The 16,165-nt window shown below is 41.5% G+C and overlaps 2 protein-coding genes across 10 annotated transcripts in view; both read left to right on the plus strand.

Annotated features, from left to right (window-relative positions):
- The window catches only part of LOC124303130 (structural maintenance of chromosomes protein 5), a 151,511-nt gene extending 150,778 nt beyond the window's left edge, over positions 1-733 (plus strand). Inside the window, exon 14 of the mRNA XM_046759977.1 lies at positions 606-733. Within this exon, the coding sequence (XP_046615933.1) occupies positions 606-609 (4 nt within the window). The 3' untranslated portion in view covers positions 610-733. The remainder of the gene's footprint in view (positions 1-605) is intronic.
- Positions 1-16,165, plus strand: part of LOC124303131 (probable nuclear hormone receptor HR3) — a 156,223-nt gene that overhangs the window by 109,610 nt on the left and 30,448 nt on the right. The window contains exons 1-3 of one of the 9 annotated variants that reach the window (XM_046759982.1): positions 13,782-13,944; positions 15,021-15,074; positions 15,356-15,775. The exons of 5 other annotated variants lie outside the window; for them this stretch is intronic. In XM_046759982.1, the coding sequence (XP_046615938.1) occupies positions 15,601-15,775 (175 nt within the window). In that variant the 5' untranslated portion in view covers positions 13,782-13,944; positions 15,021-15,074; positions 15,356-15,600. Of the gene's footprint in view, positions 1-8,850; positions 9,477-13,781; positions 13,945-15,020; positions 15,075-15,302; positions 15,776-16,165 lie in introns of those variants that run through there. 3 more of the 9 variants (XM_046759983.1, XM_046759981.1, XM_046759980.1) reach the window with 3 other exon arrangements.

Genomic DNA, 16,165 nt, shown 5'->3' on the forward strand with positions numbered 1-16,165 from the left:
CATTCTCGTCTTCGTTTTGCTCGACACACAATCGAGCGACTGTGTGATCTACCCTTCTTCTCGGCCGACATTCGCGATCTTCTGCGCAGCAGCCCTGGTCCGTATACCATTTTCTGAAATACGCGTTTCTGCTTCCTTTCTCGCTTTTGGTGCTGACGACAACTCGCCCCTTTACCTCGATCAATGAGCTGCTATTTAGGGCCGCAGCATGCTCTGGCCGTAAAGATCCTCGCATGAATCGACGCGGTGGGTCACGGATGTCGCGTCGCATGTATAAATACCTGCAGACCCGTTGCAGGCCTTATTTGTTTTCTACACACGCGCTTAGAGCGCGACGTACATACACCTTGTAATTCGCACCTTACACCATGCAAGAATAACTAAAAGAAATTTGCATTCTATATTTATTGTTCCACAATGTACGTGTATCAAGTATACACCTGAATTCACATCGTCGTTTCAGAATGTTTTTACCCTGCAAACGGCGCAGTAATTATTGCGTGAAATTTTCCAAACATCACCCACGCTGGGAAAAATTGTTATCTATTTTTTACAATCGTAAGCATGGAACAGAAGTTAATCAAGCATTCTTCTGTTTGTTTCAGGTGAGATGCCCGTTTCTATTAAATCCACTGACGAAGGTCAGTAGCAGTAAGCTGGTGAGTATAAAGGATCTGTGGAGTTTGATCAGATAAGCTTAGAGGCCTAAAGCCACGATCTACGCACAGTGAAAATATAAAAGTGAAGAGGAATATGATTATCATGTACAGATATGTATAGTTCATGGTCAACACGAAACGCAATTATTCTAACACATCCGCCATTATCGAAATATTTAATCAAAGTTGGTATACGTGGTTAATTTTACAAATAAATTTTCTTCCGTTTTATTTTACATTTACAAGTAATACATTTATTATAATTACATCTGCACGCACGCATCGTGAACGTCACTTGTATAATTCACTTCTATAATATGCTGGCGTACGCTGTAAGGTCGTAATACGAGTCGCTCGTAATCGGGAAGACATGGGGAACACGTTACATGTATATGTAACGTTACTATTTATCAGCAATCAAAAGTTGTTTGTTTACGTAACGTTTTTAATTACTGCAACACAAGATAACATCGTATAGTCGGTAGCTGGTGTGTCTTGGGTTCGTTCCCTTTGTAAACGGTGCGTGTTTAACGTGTCCATTGTACCTTCGGTCTCTTTTGTACCTTTGACACGGGTCTCATTCGTTTCGTTTCATTTCATTCAACTCCATTTCATGTCGTTCCGTTTCGTTTCAGTTTTATTCTCATTCCTACTCTCATCTTAGTTTCTTTTCCCTCGTTTTTCTTTCTCCCTTCTTTCATTTCATACATACCGAATGCATATCATATGTACCGCAAGCAGGCATACACGATAAAGTCCCAACCGTGTGTGAATGTACCGGACAAGGAACTTACATCTTATTGTCCGTCGGTCGCGTACATGTATATATATATACAGTGTATAACTGTTATTCCTATTATGGTGTCCAAATCTTTTAGTCTTGCTCAGAGAAACGGTGCAATCCGCTTTCCATCTTTCCCCAGCCTCATGCGATCCATTATTACATCTCAAAAAACAACCAGCAAAACAGGTCAATCTTTACATACACCATTATCTATGTGCATACGTGTCGGGGTAGTGGTACGTAACTACACGTTCACATCAGGTTAAACTACACACGAATGTTACTGATAACCTGCAGAGAAGTTACGATATTGTAGCGTAAAGACAAAGCTCTAGATATCCATAGATTCGGGCCTAAGAAATTACAGCAATCCCATTTTGAGACGAACATTCTCCTTCGGGAGTTCCTGAGGCACTAATTAACAATCTGATCGCGAGCTTCTAAGTCGAGAATGACGGACCAAAATTCAAAGAGATGAAGAATTTTGGTGATAATTATTATAATACATATGTTTAGATTTTTTATCAGAGTAGGTACTTGATTGAATCGGTTTTGTTGATCTTTACAAACTGAAGATAATGAATTTTCTCAATTTATTTTTGGTCAAATTTCCGCTATTCCTTAAATTTTGCGTAAATAAAAGAGTTTCAGCTTATACGGAATTGCGGTAGTTTGAGGTTAGATCAGCCGTTAGCATACATGAAAATCAGTTGTAACGAGAGCTGCGCCAAATCGACACAGACGAAGCCCCATGTAACACGAGAATTTCGAGCCATGTAGTCCCTCGAGAACTCTTTTTCGTCTCTTTCGTTTTCAACACCAGCGCTCGCGGTCGCCGAAACCGCTCCGAGTATACAAGGATAAGAGCAGCTGGTGATTTACAACGACGCGACGTTAGCTCCATCTGTTTTATTTTTTACACAACAATACAAGCCGTAAGGGCTTCCAAGTGTTGCTCGATCGCGCCGCGGAACACGAGGATCCAGTCGTCGTAGACAAGATCTGCATTCGAATGCGAATCGCGTTCCGAAATCCACCGAATCATTCGTTGTTCTTTTATCGCCAATCGGCGTGTTCATCGGACAACGTGATTGCACCGTTCCAACAAAATCATGGAAAAACAAGTGTAAGGTACGGATAATCTGCATAATACATGCGCGAGTATACATGAAATAACTTGGTTAAATATTTCCACAACAAGGAAGGGGCGGGGGGGGGGGGGGGGGGGGGGTGAAGCGAGTGCATCGCGGTGCAAAATTTATTTATTTCTAGTGTTATTTTTAGAGCGTTACGTGTCGCAGGTTGGCAACCCCGTGCGCGGTTATGCAATGAACGAGAAAGAGAGAGATAGGCGGCTCGCTGTTAAACGGGAGACAAGGACGCGCATTTGGAACCTGCTGGGCTTTAGAGGGAGACGGACGAACCGTGCGGGTGACGCGATGTGGCTGCCAGAGAAAGTATAGCCTCAACCGGAGCGTCGGCTTCACCCGGCGTCGTTCCGAAGGCGAAAAGTTTCGACTTGGGGAAGAAAAAATAAACACCGTTCGACATTCATTTAGCGTTTTCATATCTTCGCTTTATTTATTTATTTTTTTTTTTTCTCTCTTTAACGAGCACCGTTTTAACCACGTGTCCGTACGCGGTATTTTTTTTCTTTGTCGTGATTTTTGTTCTTCGTGCTAATTGTATAAGAGAACGAGAACGTAAAACAATACAGAAAGAAAGAAAGAAAGAAAGAAAGAAAGAAGGGTGGAGATAGAAAACGTCTCAACTTACGGGCTGCGAAGGCTGTATCCTGAACTGAGGCGTTAATAAATGAGTTATGATAACGCCTAAGGAAGGATGCAGCAGCGTAGACGGGGTTTCGGTTAAGCGCGCCTCTTCGTGACTGCGATCGTGCAATGAGCTACACAATACCTACTTGCACACATGTAACATACGTAAAGCTTACCTTGTAGCCGGACTGTTGCGGTTGAGCAAAACTCGGCACGTCCTGACAGATTTGCTCCGTAGATGGATGGAGAGAAAAAAATAATTGAAAAGAAAAAATACCCTCGGGACTCCCTCGGGCTCTGTATCCACGCGGTTTATGAGCGCATGAGCGTAAATTATACGTATAATAATGAGAATATCATGGCTGTGAGTAACGGTCGAATTCCGTAATTTGTGCCAGAACGCAAGTAATGGGTAGGTATAATACCTGTGTGCTTACCCTGGTACCAAAGTACGCATGTATATGCACAATTGGATGGAGAGAGATCCCTTTATTGTTAGTGAAATACCGTTGCTTAACACATTAGACAAGTCACGCGTTGAAGGCCGTACTCTTAATGAAGATTGAACGCTCATTTGCGCAGTTTTATTGAAATTTTGTTAATGCGCTGCTATTCTCGTATTGTGATATGCTGCTTTCCGTTTGTCGACTAAAGCTATTTACAGTCGTACACCGCAGCTTGACCAAATTACCTTTAGCTTACCTTCGTACTTATACTTTCCGATGCACGAACGGTTCAAGAGGAAATTACAAGTCGCAGGCGAATTTTTAAAAGCATGATGCGTGCGTAAAAAAAAAACTGTTGAAAACGGAAGTTTGAATTTAGGAATCGTCGCGTTTTTAGAGTGTGAAAAAAATTTAACAATAGCCGTATATGTGCATGTGTAGATTCTCCTGCAGAATTGTTGAATGCGGTATTAAAAATTGTGAAGTCATTATACAAATAGTAAGTATGGGTATTGTAATGTATAATGATGGAAACATGCCGCGTTGTGCGACAGCGTGCAAAAATATTCTGCCATTCGTCTACTTTGTTTGTCATGCGTGTATGTTATATGTGATAAAATAACACCCACCAGACGCGCTTGCGCAGTTTGTTAGAGAGTTGCAATACGACCGAGAGAGACGTGGAGAAAGAAAGAGGAAAAGAGAGAAAAACTTGTTCGATTATAACGCAGTAACCAAAATTCGAGAACATATTCAATTTTTGTACCATATTTATTGCGGGGATATACAACGTACGGGTCATTCTGCTAACTATCAGGCATTTTTTCATGCGTCCTCCTAAAATTTCTAGACTGCGATGATAAGGTTTTTTTTAATCAACTTTTTTTTCTGATCACGCGGCATAGGTTTTTTTTTTTTTTTTTTTAATTATACATTCAAACATAACCAAACACGTTCAACGTGTTTTTTGCGAATTCGTACAAATCCCTTGTAATGTACTGCAACGAAAAACCCTGCGAATGAGAAAGTGTTCTAAAGTAAGGAACGAATTTGAAACGAGAGGCATTGAGAAGTAAAATTAATTGAAGACGAGTCCGAAAATCCGAAGTGTCCCTCCTCGAGCATCTCTGTGTACAATTGTATACTTAACTTCGGAGTGTCGAAGGGGGACGGAAGCACCTTGAAGTTTTAACGAGGGGTAATTCATCGGAGACAAAACACTGGACAAATTCTATTTAGAATAATTCTCAGGGGTTTCCAAAATCATACTTTCCAAATCAGATTATCAATCTTGAAATTCGCAGTGGCATCGAAAACGCTTTTATAATCAGTGGTTTTAATTTGACGTTGACAAAACGATAAATTGATGTTACAACATCGTTTGACCGAAAAAGTGGACTACACTAAACATACAGGTTTGAAGGCTTGGAAGAACTGCAGTTTGAGAATCGGCTTGTCGTGCCAGTTAAAACTGACAATGAGATAGGAGCCGGTTTCTCCATTAAGCAGACCCCGGCTAGTGCGTGGGTAACGTAGAAGCTTCTAACGTTGGTAACGTGTCCTAGGACTAGGCTGGCGTAGGTAACGTAGGTGAGCGTCGCGCATTGCATTACGTTGCACAAGTTGAGCGTGCGGATCAAGAAGGCGGCTATCCATGTTCACTGCTTCGGGTGGTTTTCCTCTCATTCTTGCATCCTCTTTTATTTTTCATCTCACCCCTGTTTCCTTTTCTTATTTATTTATTTTTTTTTTTTATTTCTTTTTTATCATCCTTCTCTCCTCCGTTTCGCCATTAACGGGATTGATCGCAGCCTCCCGTTTTCTTCTCATCTGTCAACTGTCGCGTTTGCCCTTCGGGTCAGAGAGATACACCTTATATACATACAACATGGCAACAATAAAAATAACATGCACATGTGGCGTAGGTATATTATACCGTGTTATCCAGCACAACAGATACGTTTTACTCACCTTGTGCGTATGTGCGGACGGAGGCAATGAAGGACGAATAAGAAGTGAAATTCAACGGTATTCCCGGCGAAAGTGATGATAGATATATTTCATACACACGTATAACTGCCGGGATCAATGATCAAAGGAAAAAACGAACATGGGGAAAGAAAAAAATTTAAAAAAAAAGCAAATCCGGTTGCGCAAACACTCGGCATCACGGTATATTAAAACGCTTTTACTGATAAACTGAAATAAGTGTACTAAAAAAGAAAAAAAAAAAAAAACTACACTGTTTATCTCCCTCCCCCCCCCCCTACTCGCTCTTTCTCCTTGTGATCTTATCTTTCGATTGTGCCTCTCGAACTGCCTACACGGTTAAGTCCGCGAGGCAATTCCTCGGAGACTAATAAAGATTGAGTCTAGCCATGCCTCGTTGTCTATACATATGTACGTATATAGAAAATCACGATAAGAAAGTAGCGGAGGGAAATTGTTGGACCGTTGCTAAAAACAGCAAGCGCACGACTGGCCTAAAAAGTAGAAGACGAAGACGAAGTCGATAAGTGAGAGTAGTCTAACAATCGCCTAAATACCCGTTTGTCGTGTGCGAGGTGCTTGCCGTAAAATTATTTGCCCATGGACGTGAATTTTTATAGCTTATTAAGGGGGTGTTCTAGTCGATTTCGACGTTGACGTATATATCCTAAAATATCGAAGTCCACGTGTCTCAAAGGTGAAAAAGGACTCAACAGCCCCATTCTGTACGCAATTATGAAAAAAAACACTCCGACTCATATTCATTTGATGCAAAAATAAAGAAATAGCATAGATTTTACGAAATGGTAGTAATAAATTCGTAGTATTCATGCCATTTCATTATATCTGCTTCCAATGAAAATCTGTTGGAGTATTTTTGTTCAGAATTTCGCATAGAATGTAGCTTTCGAACTCTTTACCGTCTTTGAAACACGCGGATTTCGATAATCGGAGATATATACGACAATGTCGAAATCGACCAGGGCACCCCCTTCATCTACGTTCAAAGTTCTATGCGGTTTCACGCTACATATTGTTCTATGAATCGACGACGCACTTGATGCGCGTTGTTTGCGTCGCGTTCGCCTCGTAGAAGCTTATCAACAGCATTGTTTGCACCTCGTTCCCTCTCTCTTGCTCTCTCTCTTTCTCTTTCTCCTTCTTCTTCTTTTCGTCGTCGTTGCGTTATTCTTTCTCCACTAGCATACGAGGCACGTGCACGGATGGACCCAGCTTCGCGGCATAACCTCGTGGCGTCACCACCGTATGTTACGCATCACGTGGATCGTAAGAAAGCAGCGACAGGCCGTGTAACCGAATAAAATTCTGTACGTTACATTTCAAGGTAAACATATCAGAGGACTTGAATTGGGATTTGGTTTTATTAAATAGTGTCGGACTGACACCAAATCTTAGTCTAGATTTACCTACGCTCAATTTTTCTAACAGTTTATGTACGCGGTAACAACATCAGGAAAAAAACACACAAAAAAAGCCAATGGTTAATATAGAAATGGAACCGTTCGTTAATCACGTAACTCCGTCATCTCATTTGTATTACGTTTAGAATTTTCTGACAGCCCCTTATAATTTTGTAATTCTACAAACATCCCTATAACGACTATTACTATCTTCGATTGAAAATTTCCTTCAACCGGCAAGTGGCTTAATTGGTATACATTTGCGTGAGCCAGACTTGAAATGCGGCGTTTCTTCGCCGTTTCGTATAAGTGCAAGCTACGAACACTCGTCTGTCGTAATAGAAAAAAAATACTCTCCGCAAAAAAATGTTGCACAATCTGCACACGAGGCAATTGAACGCGGCACGCAAGGCTTTCGTTGAGGTACTCAAAGTACAAATGAACGCACGCAAGTCACATGGCAATATAGATAAATGACGGTGTTATAGAATGTTAACTTTTTTCCCAAGAATTTATCCTATGCATCATCTGTTGAAAAACAATGAAACGAAGAATCTGAATACTCAAAATATCCTTATCAATACACTTCAGTCAATTTACCGAAAGATAATTTAATAAATTTCCAGTGATTAAAAAGAAATTTGATAATTATCCCACGTTGTCGATTTGCGACAGTCCGTAAAATGTTATTACTAGTACGTACTGCGAAATAACGAATAGCATATGTTGAAGTCGTAATACAGGTACGGAATGTCCTACATGTGTACAAAGAGAACGTTCATTTCGCATAAGAAAGAATGAACCGAAACGGTAAAACGGGAAAACGACGAAAAGAGAGTTCGTTCGTTTCGGTACGAAATTTTTTTTCATCTCTCGACACCTCCGCGACTCGTTTACAACATTCGGTACGGAAAATGTTGCTGTGCGACGGCGAGTGAATTTCTTTTTCTAAAATAACATCTAGTCGATGAGCTAGGCCATAGCGCAGCGCGATGAGGAGCGGCCGCGGGGGCGCAGGGGCAAGTAAGTTTCCGTCTGTATCGACGGAGGCGGCGCGTCGCGACGCTGACGTAAAGCGCGCGCTAGGGACTCGGGCAAGTTCGTGGCTTCGGATCGCCGAGGTGGGGGAGCTGAGGGGGTTTCGGCTATCGTCGCTAGAAGTAGAGTTCAGTGACCTCGCTGAGCGCACCGAGTAGTGGGGGGTTCTCTCTGACATATTGTTGGATGCCAGGCCGGTCCGGTGGCTACTAAACCGTTCGGTTAAAACGAAATCCCCCCCGTGGAAAAAAATATTTCATGCCTTTAATATCGGAGAGGATATATTTTTATTTTATTTTTGTTTTTTTTTTTCTACGAAAACCCATATATCCCGCCCGGCGAAACACGCGCCCCGGTTTTCATCTCTACGACGTTTCTCGCGCTCCTCCCGCACTTGCGTTTCACTCGTCCGCGACTGTCATTCGAATTATCGGATCAACTTTTCCGGCCGAAAGAAACCCGCGAATCGCGTTAACAACCGCCTCCGGCAGCTGCACCCGTTGCCTGCGTAAGTTACGCCTTTCCTTGCCTTGTCTTGCATTGGTCAGAAGAGCCGGGGCCTTGCTAGCTGGCAAAGAATACCGAGAAGCGGTGTAGTCTTCTTGCCCACGGGGACCGCGCGGTGTGCTCGCTCGAACAAGGAAGCGTGTGTGCGTGTGTGTTTCGTTTCTTTTTGTTTTTGTTTGTTTGTTTTATTTTCTTTTTCTTCTCCTTCTCCTCCTCCTCCTCCACCCCCCTCCGTCTCGCACTCTCTCTCATCTCTCTCTCTCTCTCTCTCCCTCTGTCTTTCAAAATGCGTAACCGTGCGGACGCGGAAAATTGGGAGAGGTTCGATTTTCGTTCGATTATTAGCCGAGTTCGCGTTCTCCGCGTCGCGACGACACCTCGTTATTCCTCCGTGCCCCCATCGCGGCGTTAACGTGAAACGTTGTATCTCGCCGCTTATCTAACTCCTAAACCTCGGTTGTTCGCGAGCCCACACGGTATATAATGTAATCTTAACGTTCGGCCTGATGCGAGTGAGTGTGTGACTTGCGGAAAACTGGGGGATCATCGAACTCTCGGAGTGTCTTACCGTCACTCAATATCTATTTAAATAACCGCGCATCGTCTTCTGTTATTAATATACAAGTTGTGGTACAGGTGTAAGCCGGGGATTTTTAAAGATATAAAAAGTTTGTGCAAACGGTGCTTTGTGTGGTGGTGAGAAAAGATACGTAACAACGACAACAACAACAAAGAAAACGACAACGTCAACAGTAATAATAATCAGTGATTGTGAAAATTGTGTCTTGGTTGTTTTTATTACACGCAACGCTTATCTGCAGTGACGGGCGGTGCAGTTTTTCAACGCTTACATAGCGGTCCGTTTCGCCGACGTTTATAATAATGAATGAATTGATATAGGATGTATCTTATGAGTGTGTAACAAAATCACGGAAATGAAACGAGACGCTCCGACCGCTGGGATGAAAAATATCGCAATTACCCGGCACCTCGAGGACAAGACGCATCAGGAGAGAGATTACGATGATTTTCATAACGTTGCGTTTAACATAATATAAAATATTAAAATTGTGTCTCTTACATCGTGGGCAGTCACGTATAAGTTTTTTTAGTTCATCGGATTAGTGAAGTGGCGTTTAACATCTTTCTTCTTTTTCTCTCGCTATCTCTCTTTCTCTCTCTTTTTCTCTCCGCTACTATTATCATTGTAATTGACATATTTGGTTATTCTATCTTTTTTTCTTTCTCCGTGATCATTAAGCTTCGTAGCTCGATCCACGTTCGTCGCAACGTTCACTCGAAAAGAATTGCCGAACAAATGACAGTGCGTGCAGTAGTGGATTTAAATTTTGCGGGTATAGATCGATCGGGGCAAAGCTGAAGTTGTTCCCTTGCTGTTGGGTACCGTTGAAACAAATACAGAACCTTAGAAGGCACAAAATTTACACGGTCTTCGATATTTTCTTCTTTACTTTCTTTCGCTTCGATATGCAAAATGCAAAGTGTGCGATAAACAAACTAAATAATTAACTGCAGAAGCTCAGTGTCGTGGTTATATTCTCAATACATGAATCGAATAGCGAATGCTTTCAACTATTGCACGCCCACACACTGTATTTAAATTCCTCATCACGCGACGATCATCAACTATGTTATATACACGTGTATAGGAACAAAAGTTATTGAATTTTATTCCGCATCACGCTCTCTCCCTTTTCCGTCTTCTCTCTCCGTCTCTCTCTCTCTCTCTCTCTCTCTCTCTCTCTCTCTCTCTCTCTCTCTCTCTTCGATTTCCGTTATTTATATCGTATGTACCTTGTTAACATTCAAACAGGCGTCGATTATTCGATTATTAACAGTAAAATTGAATAAATTGAAAAATTTCGAATCATAGGCGAAAGTTTTGTTGAAACACAGTACCAATACGGAACGGAACGGACCATTCATATTCTTATTTCCCGACGATCGCAAAAGCTGAAAGAGCGTCGAGTTCCAATATAATCAACCGTCGTACGTAACGAATAAAACCTCGATCCTTGCCTAACTACGCGATAAATAATTAGCCCCTGTGCACCGCCGGAAGAGCGTTATATCATATCGTATCGTTTGCGAGGCGATATCGCTCCTTCGGTATTGCACGATATTTAAAATAATCTAGCTTCGGGTCACGTGTTCAGCGCGACAATCACGTAGATGAACGGCTAGATGGCCGGCCGCCTATGACCGCTGCACCCGTCCGATATTAGGCAAACGGACGCACACGTCTCTCCCTCCCGATCCCTCCCCGTCCCTCCGTCATCACCTCTCGGGCCCTCGAATGGACCCGCGATCCGTCGGTCCGTCACACAGGCGCGCCGAGTTTTGAAAATCCCGCTTTCCCGAAAACCCTCGATAGCCGCGTAGCGAGGCTCTGGGTGTGTGGGTGTTTTTCGCACGAACACGCAGCGCCTCTCCGTGCTGTTCCTACGCGTCATAAAGACGTAGCAACGCCGGGTGACTGTACTCCGAGTTCAACGTTCTCTGTTATGTAATGTTTGCTTGCCTCCGCTGCAACAGTCCGCGCTAAAAGGCCGCAACGCGGCGCTGCCGTCGCCAACTACGCGACCAGACGCTACCAACACACCGTATCGGATCGACGTAGCCTCCGCGTCTCTCAGGGCTCTCACACCGTTCCGACGTCCCCGCATCATCCCTTGACGGCTTTATAACACCTGCCAGCCCCTATCGAATATCAAAAATTCCAATTTCATCGCTTCTCCCGGGGGTTCAGGGTCTTCTTTCATTTTTTTTTTCCCCCTTTTTTTGCGGGTACGTTGAACAGTAAATTCGTTTACCACCGGTATTCTGTCGTCAGCGTACTCAATATTTTATGTAAACTAAACCGACGTGAAAGCTCGGTTTACCGTAATTTCGATACTTATACTCAATGTGAAAATAGACGTCATCTTGATCTTGATCAATTTTTAATGCACTGAGTGCAGCGGTAATATTTGACTATTCGTTTTTAGTTGAGTTGAATCTTTTTCAGAATAGATGTAGCATACAGGAAATCGGACTGTAAAGTTTTCGATTAAAATTTAGTCATTATTTTTACTTATACGTAGTTAATTCTCTGAGTACATGATCTTATTGAGTGTTTGAATTTTGGATACCCGAACGTGCCCCGAAATCGAAAACATTTATCAAGTTTAGCGAATTTCGATAACGAAAGTCCGAAAAGGAGAGGTGGAAAATTTTCAATCCGACTATAATATATGATCGTATTTACTTGATATCTCGTATCGTAGTATAGCAGACGTCACAGGGCGACGTCATCGGGTTACACCTACGCAGGAGAATAGGAGACGAAAACATGCATATGTTTTTTGATGCGCAATTTCGCCGGCAAACGATCTATTATCACTGAACGCTACCTATATACGTGCTGTCTGCAGTCCCTGTTAGCCGCGGCAATTGATATATTGGAATGATTCCTTCATCGGTTATATTACAACGTTTATGACCGTCGTAGAGAATCATATAGAGCGACAAGTAGTCGTTTTTTCTTCTCTCCTCTCTTTCTTTCTCCTCTAGTTTGGATTCTTTCTATATTTCACCACATTCCCATCGTTGTCTCAATCGTATTTTTATGTAACGATGAAAATTTTGAAAATTTACGTACAATACGTGCGGATTGTTTTTCAGAAAAATAGAATGACAGATTGTTGGGTTTAGGTGTAACATGTATGGGCATACGGTATCAGATGCACCGGCACACGTTATGTGTTCTACAGTTACGCGTATAGATGCGATAGTATCGTGTATGGACACATCTGCAGTCTAGTAGCTGCGGCACGTGCGCTTTCCTAAAGTGGGTCGATCATGAACCCGTCTCTTCTATAACAACATACATATATATCTATGCATGCATCGGTTTAGTGTTATTTTCTTCGTAATGTCATTAACGATATAGATAACAAAACGGAATTCCCGGACGTCGGACTAGGTATACGCATCAAGAAAAAATGCGATTTGCTGTTATAACATATTATAATTACCGTGGATATATATATATATTAAATACATATATAACCGTGATCGGATCATCGACGCCAACCAATTTACCACGTATATCCTTTTCCACCGAATACCCGATCCGACCCCGACACAATTTCTCATTTCTGAAAAAACCAAGAAACGTTTCCGCATCATCGCGTCCTGTGTGTGTGCGCCGGATCATTTCTTCGTCCCCAGTACTGCGTCGTGAACATTGATTGGAATTATATTATATTAACAAGTACATACGCATACTGTACATAATATTTTCCCGAGAGCACCGGAGTCTTGATCGAATTTTCGTCTTTTTTTATCAGCTGACACGCTGCACTATGTTAAATATCGTTCTAAATTGTAACAGTCTTGTACATTGTCATTATATGCACACACGGTACAGACTTGGGTCTTCAATAAAATCTCGTTCGCGCTTGGATATCATCGATGTTTGAATATTATAACCGGTATAACCTTTTTTTGTCTTTTTTTTCTAAATACCCACGGAAAATCTCAGGGAATTCGAAGTCTTGGGTAGTTTTTTTTTTTTTTTTTCAATACGAAGCGGATTTTAGAGCGGGAATCTATACGTATCCTTTATTTATACATAATTATATACCTCGGTGTAGTCGTTGACGATCCGACTCTCTAAATCCTTGCATTACACCTACTTACTAGTTTTACGGTCTTTTCGAATATTAGCCGCACGACTCGCGTCCGTTCTTCGGCCGTTTAACGATTCGTTTTAACACGCGTGGCGTGTTAATGTTATTATACGATATTATTACAAATCGTGGAGAATTTTTGTTCTTTGTTTATTACATCTTTTTTTCTAATAACAACTTTTCATTTTCTTGGCCGCCGCTTCGAACCGAAAAACTCTTCGCTCTGTGCGCTCGAGATATAAAAAAATATCTGAACACACATCTTTGTAATCGTATTGTGTTTCAACAAACATAATTGTTGTATACAAAAAAAAAAAAAAAAAAAAACCCACTAGATAAATATAATGAATGCAAAGTATCTACCAAAAGTAATGAAATTCGTTTACTAATGATAAGTGGCTAATTGTAATCGTTTTCTATTGGAAAAAACGCCACTTGGTCTTGTCGTTTGTAAACTTCTTTCCTCAGATTTCAACCACGTGATGATCTTTCTGCAGCAATTGTCCAGGAAATTGATAAAAAAAAGGAACTCAAACATAATCAATAACAGTACGAACAGAAATAAAAAATAGACTATACGTTATCATTGTACAATAACCGGCGACATTGGCACAACACGAGTCTTGTAAAGGTCTGAGATTTTGTCGTTATTTAATTATTTTTCTTTTTTTTTTTTTTTATCGACAACATGTATAATCGATCGGTACATAAGACTAAGTATTTTATAATCCTCTAACAGCATCGTATATATTCTTAATTACTTAATCCGAAACTAATTTTACGCATAAAATTATACCTATACATATATACGCTTACGCAACATAAAATCAAATTGCTTATCGAATAACTTACAAATATTTCTTACATGTTAGAATCCAGCTTTATTACAGGCCTTCCATCGATATATTGTAGGTAATTAATGCGATTTGAATCATTTTATTTTGCAACAAATAACTTAAAATCTGTAGTATTTTTCAAGTCATTTCCATTGTTCACCGTAAAGAACCATTTCCCTGAAATATTTTTTCGTCGTACAATTGTATAATAAATTTCTTTTGTGTTGCAAAAAAAAAAAAAAAGAAGAAATATGTGTAGAGTCCAAAGCAGTTGTATGAAAAAGGCCGTAAAGTTTAAAATTCCCTTTTTACCACTACTTGCGTGGGTATAATAATTATCCGACATCTTCGAAGTTCTTTCTACGGTTACGTTAACTTCTGCAAAAAGCTTTGGAAGCTGATCCGGCCTCTGTAATACCTATAGTTAGTTTTATCGTCGCATTGATTTGAGTGACTAAATTACTTTCTTGAAACTTGGAATGAGTGGAAGGCGTTAGCGTACATTCAAGTATATGTGTAAACGACTGGGATATATATTCAGGTATATCTAGAAAAACGATTTTTCTGCGTTCGCGAGAGCTCTGCCAGCTGTAAAAAGCCGAGTTATTTTGAAGGGAACCGATTAAGAAGAGAAGAAAAAAACAAACAAAAACGAGCGGTAATAATTGACGCGGTTAGAAATTTTTACACGACTTTCTTTTCTCCTCCACAGAGTTCGGAGCCAAACTTGATAATTGTATGTATAGGTATATATATACTACACAAATATATAAGTCGAGTGCTGTCTTTATTTTTATCGCACGACGCGTAACGGTCGAAGGGGGTGGGGGATACATTTTGGTAACGTTGCTGCTTTTTTTTTTTTTTACAGCTCCACGTTTTGACGAATATAGGCACACTAATAGCTTACGTTATAGACACGAGGGTATACGCATACCTCTATTAACATATGTGTAAATTATTAATAATTAACATACATATATATATATATATATATCAAATCAAATGAACCCGGTAGTGCATAACGCTGCAGGGTTTATAAATAACACGTATATTATTTACACAAAAGATCGAAGACGCGAACGCGCTAAGCGTTAAACTCGGGGAAATAAGAAATAATACAAAAGATAATCACCGCAAACGACTAACGAAGCTCACGTAAATCAACGCTCTTTGAACGAGAGCGGGGTGGGCTGTTATTTTCAGAATACATCGAGAGATAGTGAAAAATATCTTGCGTCTGTCCTGCGTATCGGATCACGGAATAATCTTTGAGTATCAAAATTGACGTGGGAAAACTGGTGAAACTGAGGCGAGGATCGAGGGCGCTTACGGGATAAAGTGAATCGCCGGTTGTGTCGCGGTGAATGGCTTAATATGCTGAATGAGGAAAGTTCGCGACACCTTCGTGAAAAGTCAAAATACAGGGATGATATCGTGATACGGCCTAAATGGAGAACAACCTCTCAATATACGGCGGCCCCGGCACGTGGGGCGCTGACAGTACCAGTCCTCAACCCACCGAGGGACAGACCACCGTTGTTGGACCACCCCCAACGCAGACGAGCGGGAGTGCCGGGAACAACGTTCTGGACGATCGTAGAGCCCAAGCAAATTCTATACGAGGTAGAAATCGCAGTAACGATACGTTCTTTTCAACGGCAAACCGAGGGGAAACCGTGAAACTTTTCAGTCAGGCCGAACGACTGCGCATGCGTGAGATCTCATTGGGCCTCTATTGGTCGGCTAGTTCGCACCGTGGCAGGGGTGCCAACTTGCTCGAAACGGGGCTTGAGGTGTCAAAAAACTCTCCCGCGTCGAGTGACGAATGACTCGTAGCAGTCGTCGGTCGTCGGTTAGTTGACAACAAGAGTTTGCCAGGTATTCCCGAATCGCTGCATCAGTTATTCGAGGTCTGGTCAACCTCGAGAAATTCGCATCACCGACGTAGCTTCCGTGAGTCGCGTTTTACAGCTGAAGCTCGAGGTGGCCAGACTGTACGAAAAGACGATCAAA

The sequence above is a fragment of the Neodiprion virginianus genome, chromosome 4, assembly GCF_021901495.1.
Source record: "Neodiprion virginianus isolate iyNeoVirg1 chromosome 4, iyNeoVirg1.1, whole genome shotgun sequence".
Lineage (NCBI taxonomy): Eukaryota > Metazoa > Arthropoda > Insecta > Hymenoptera > Diprionidae > Neodiprion > Neodiprion virginianus.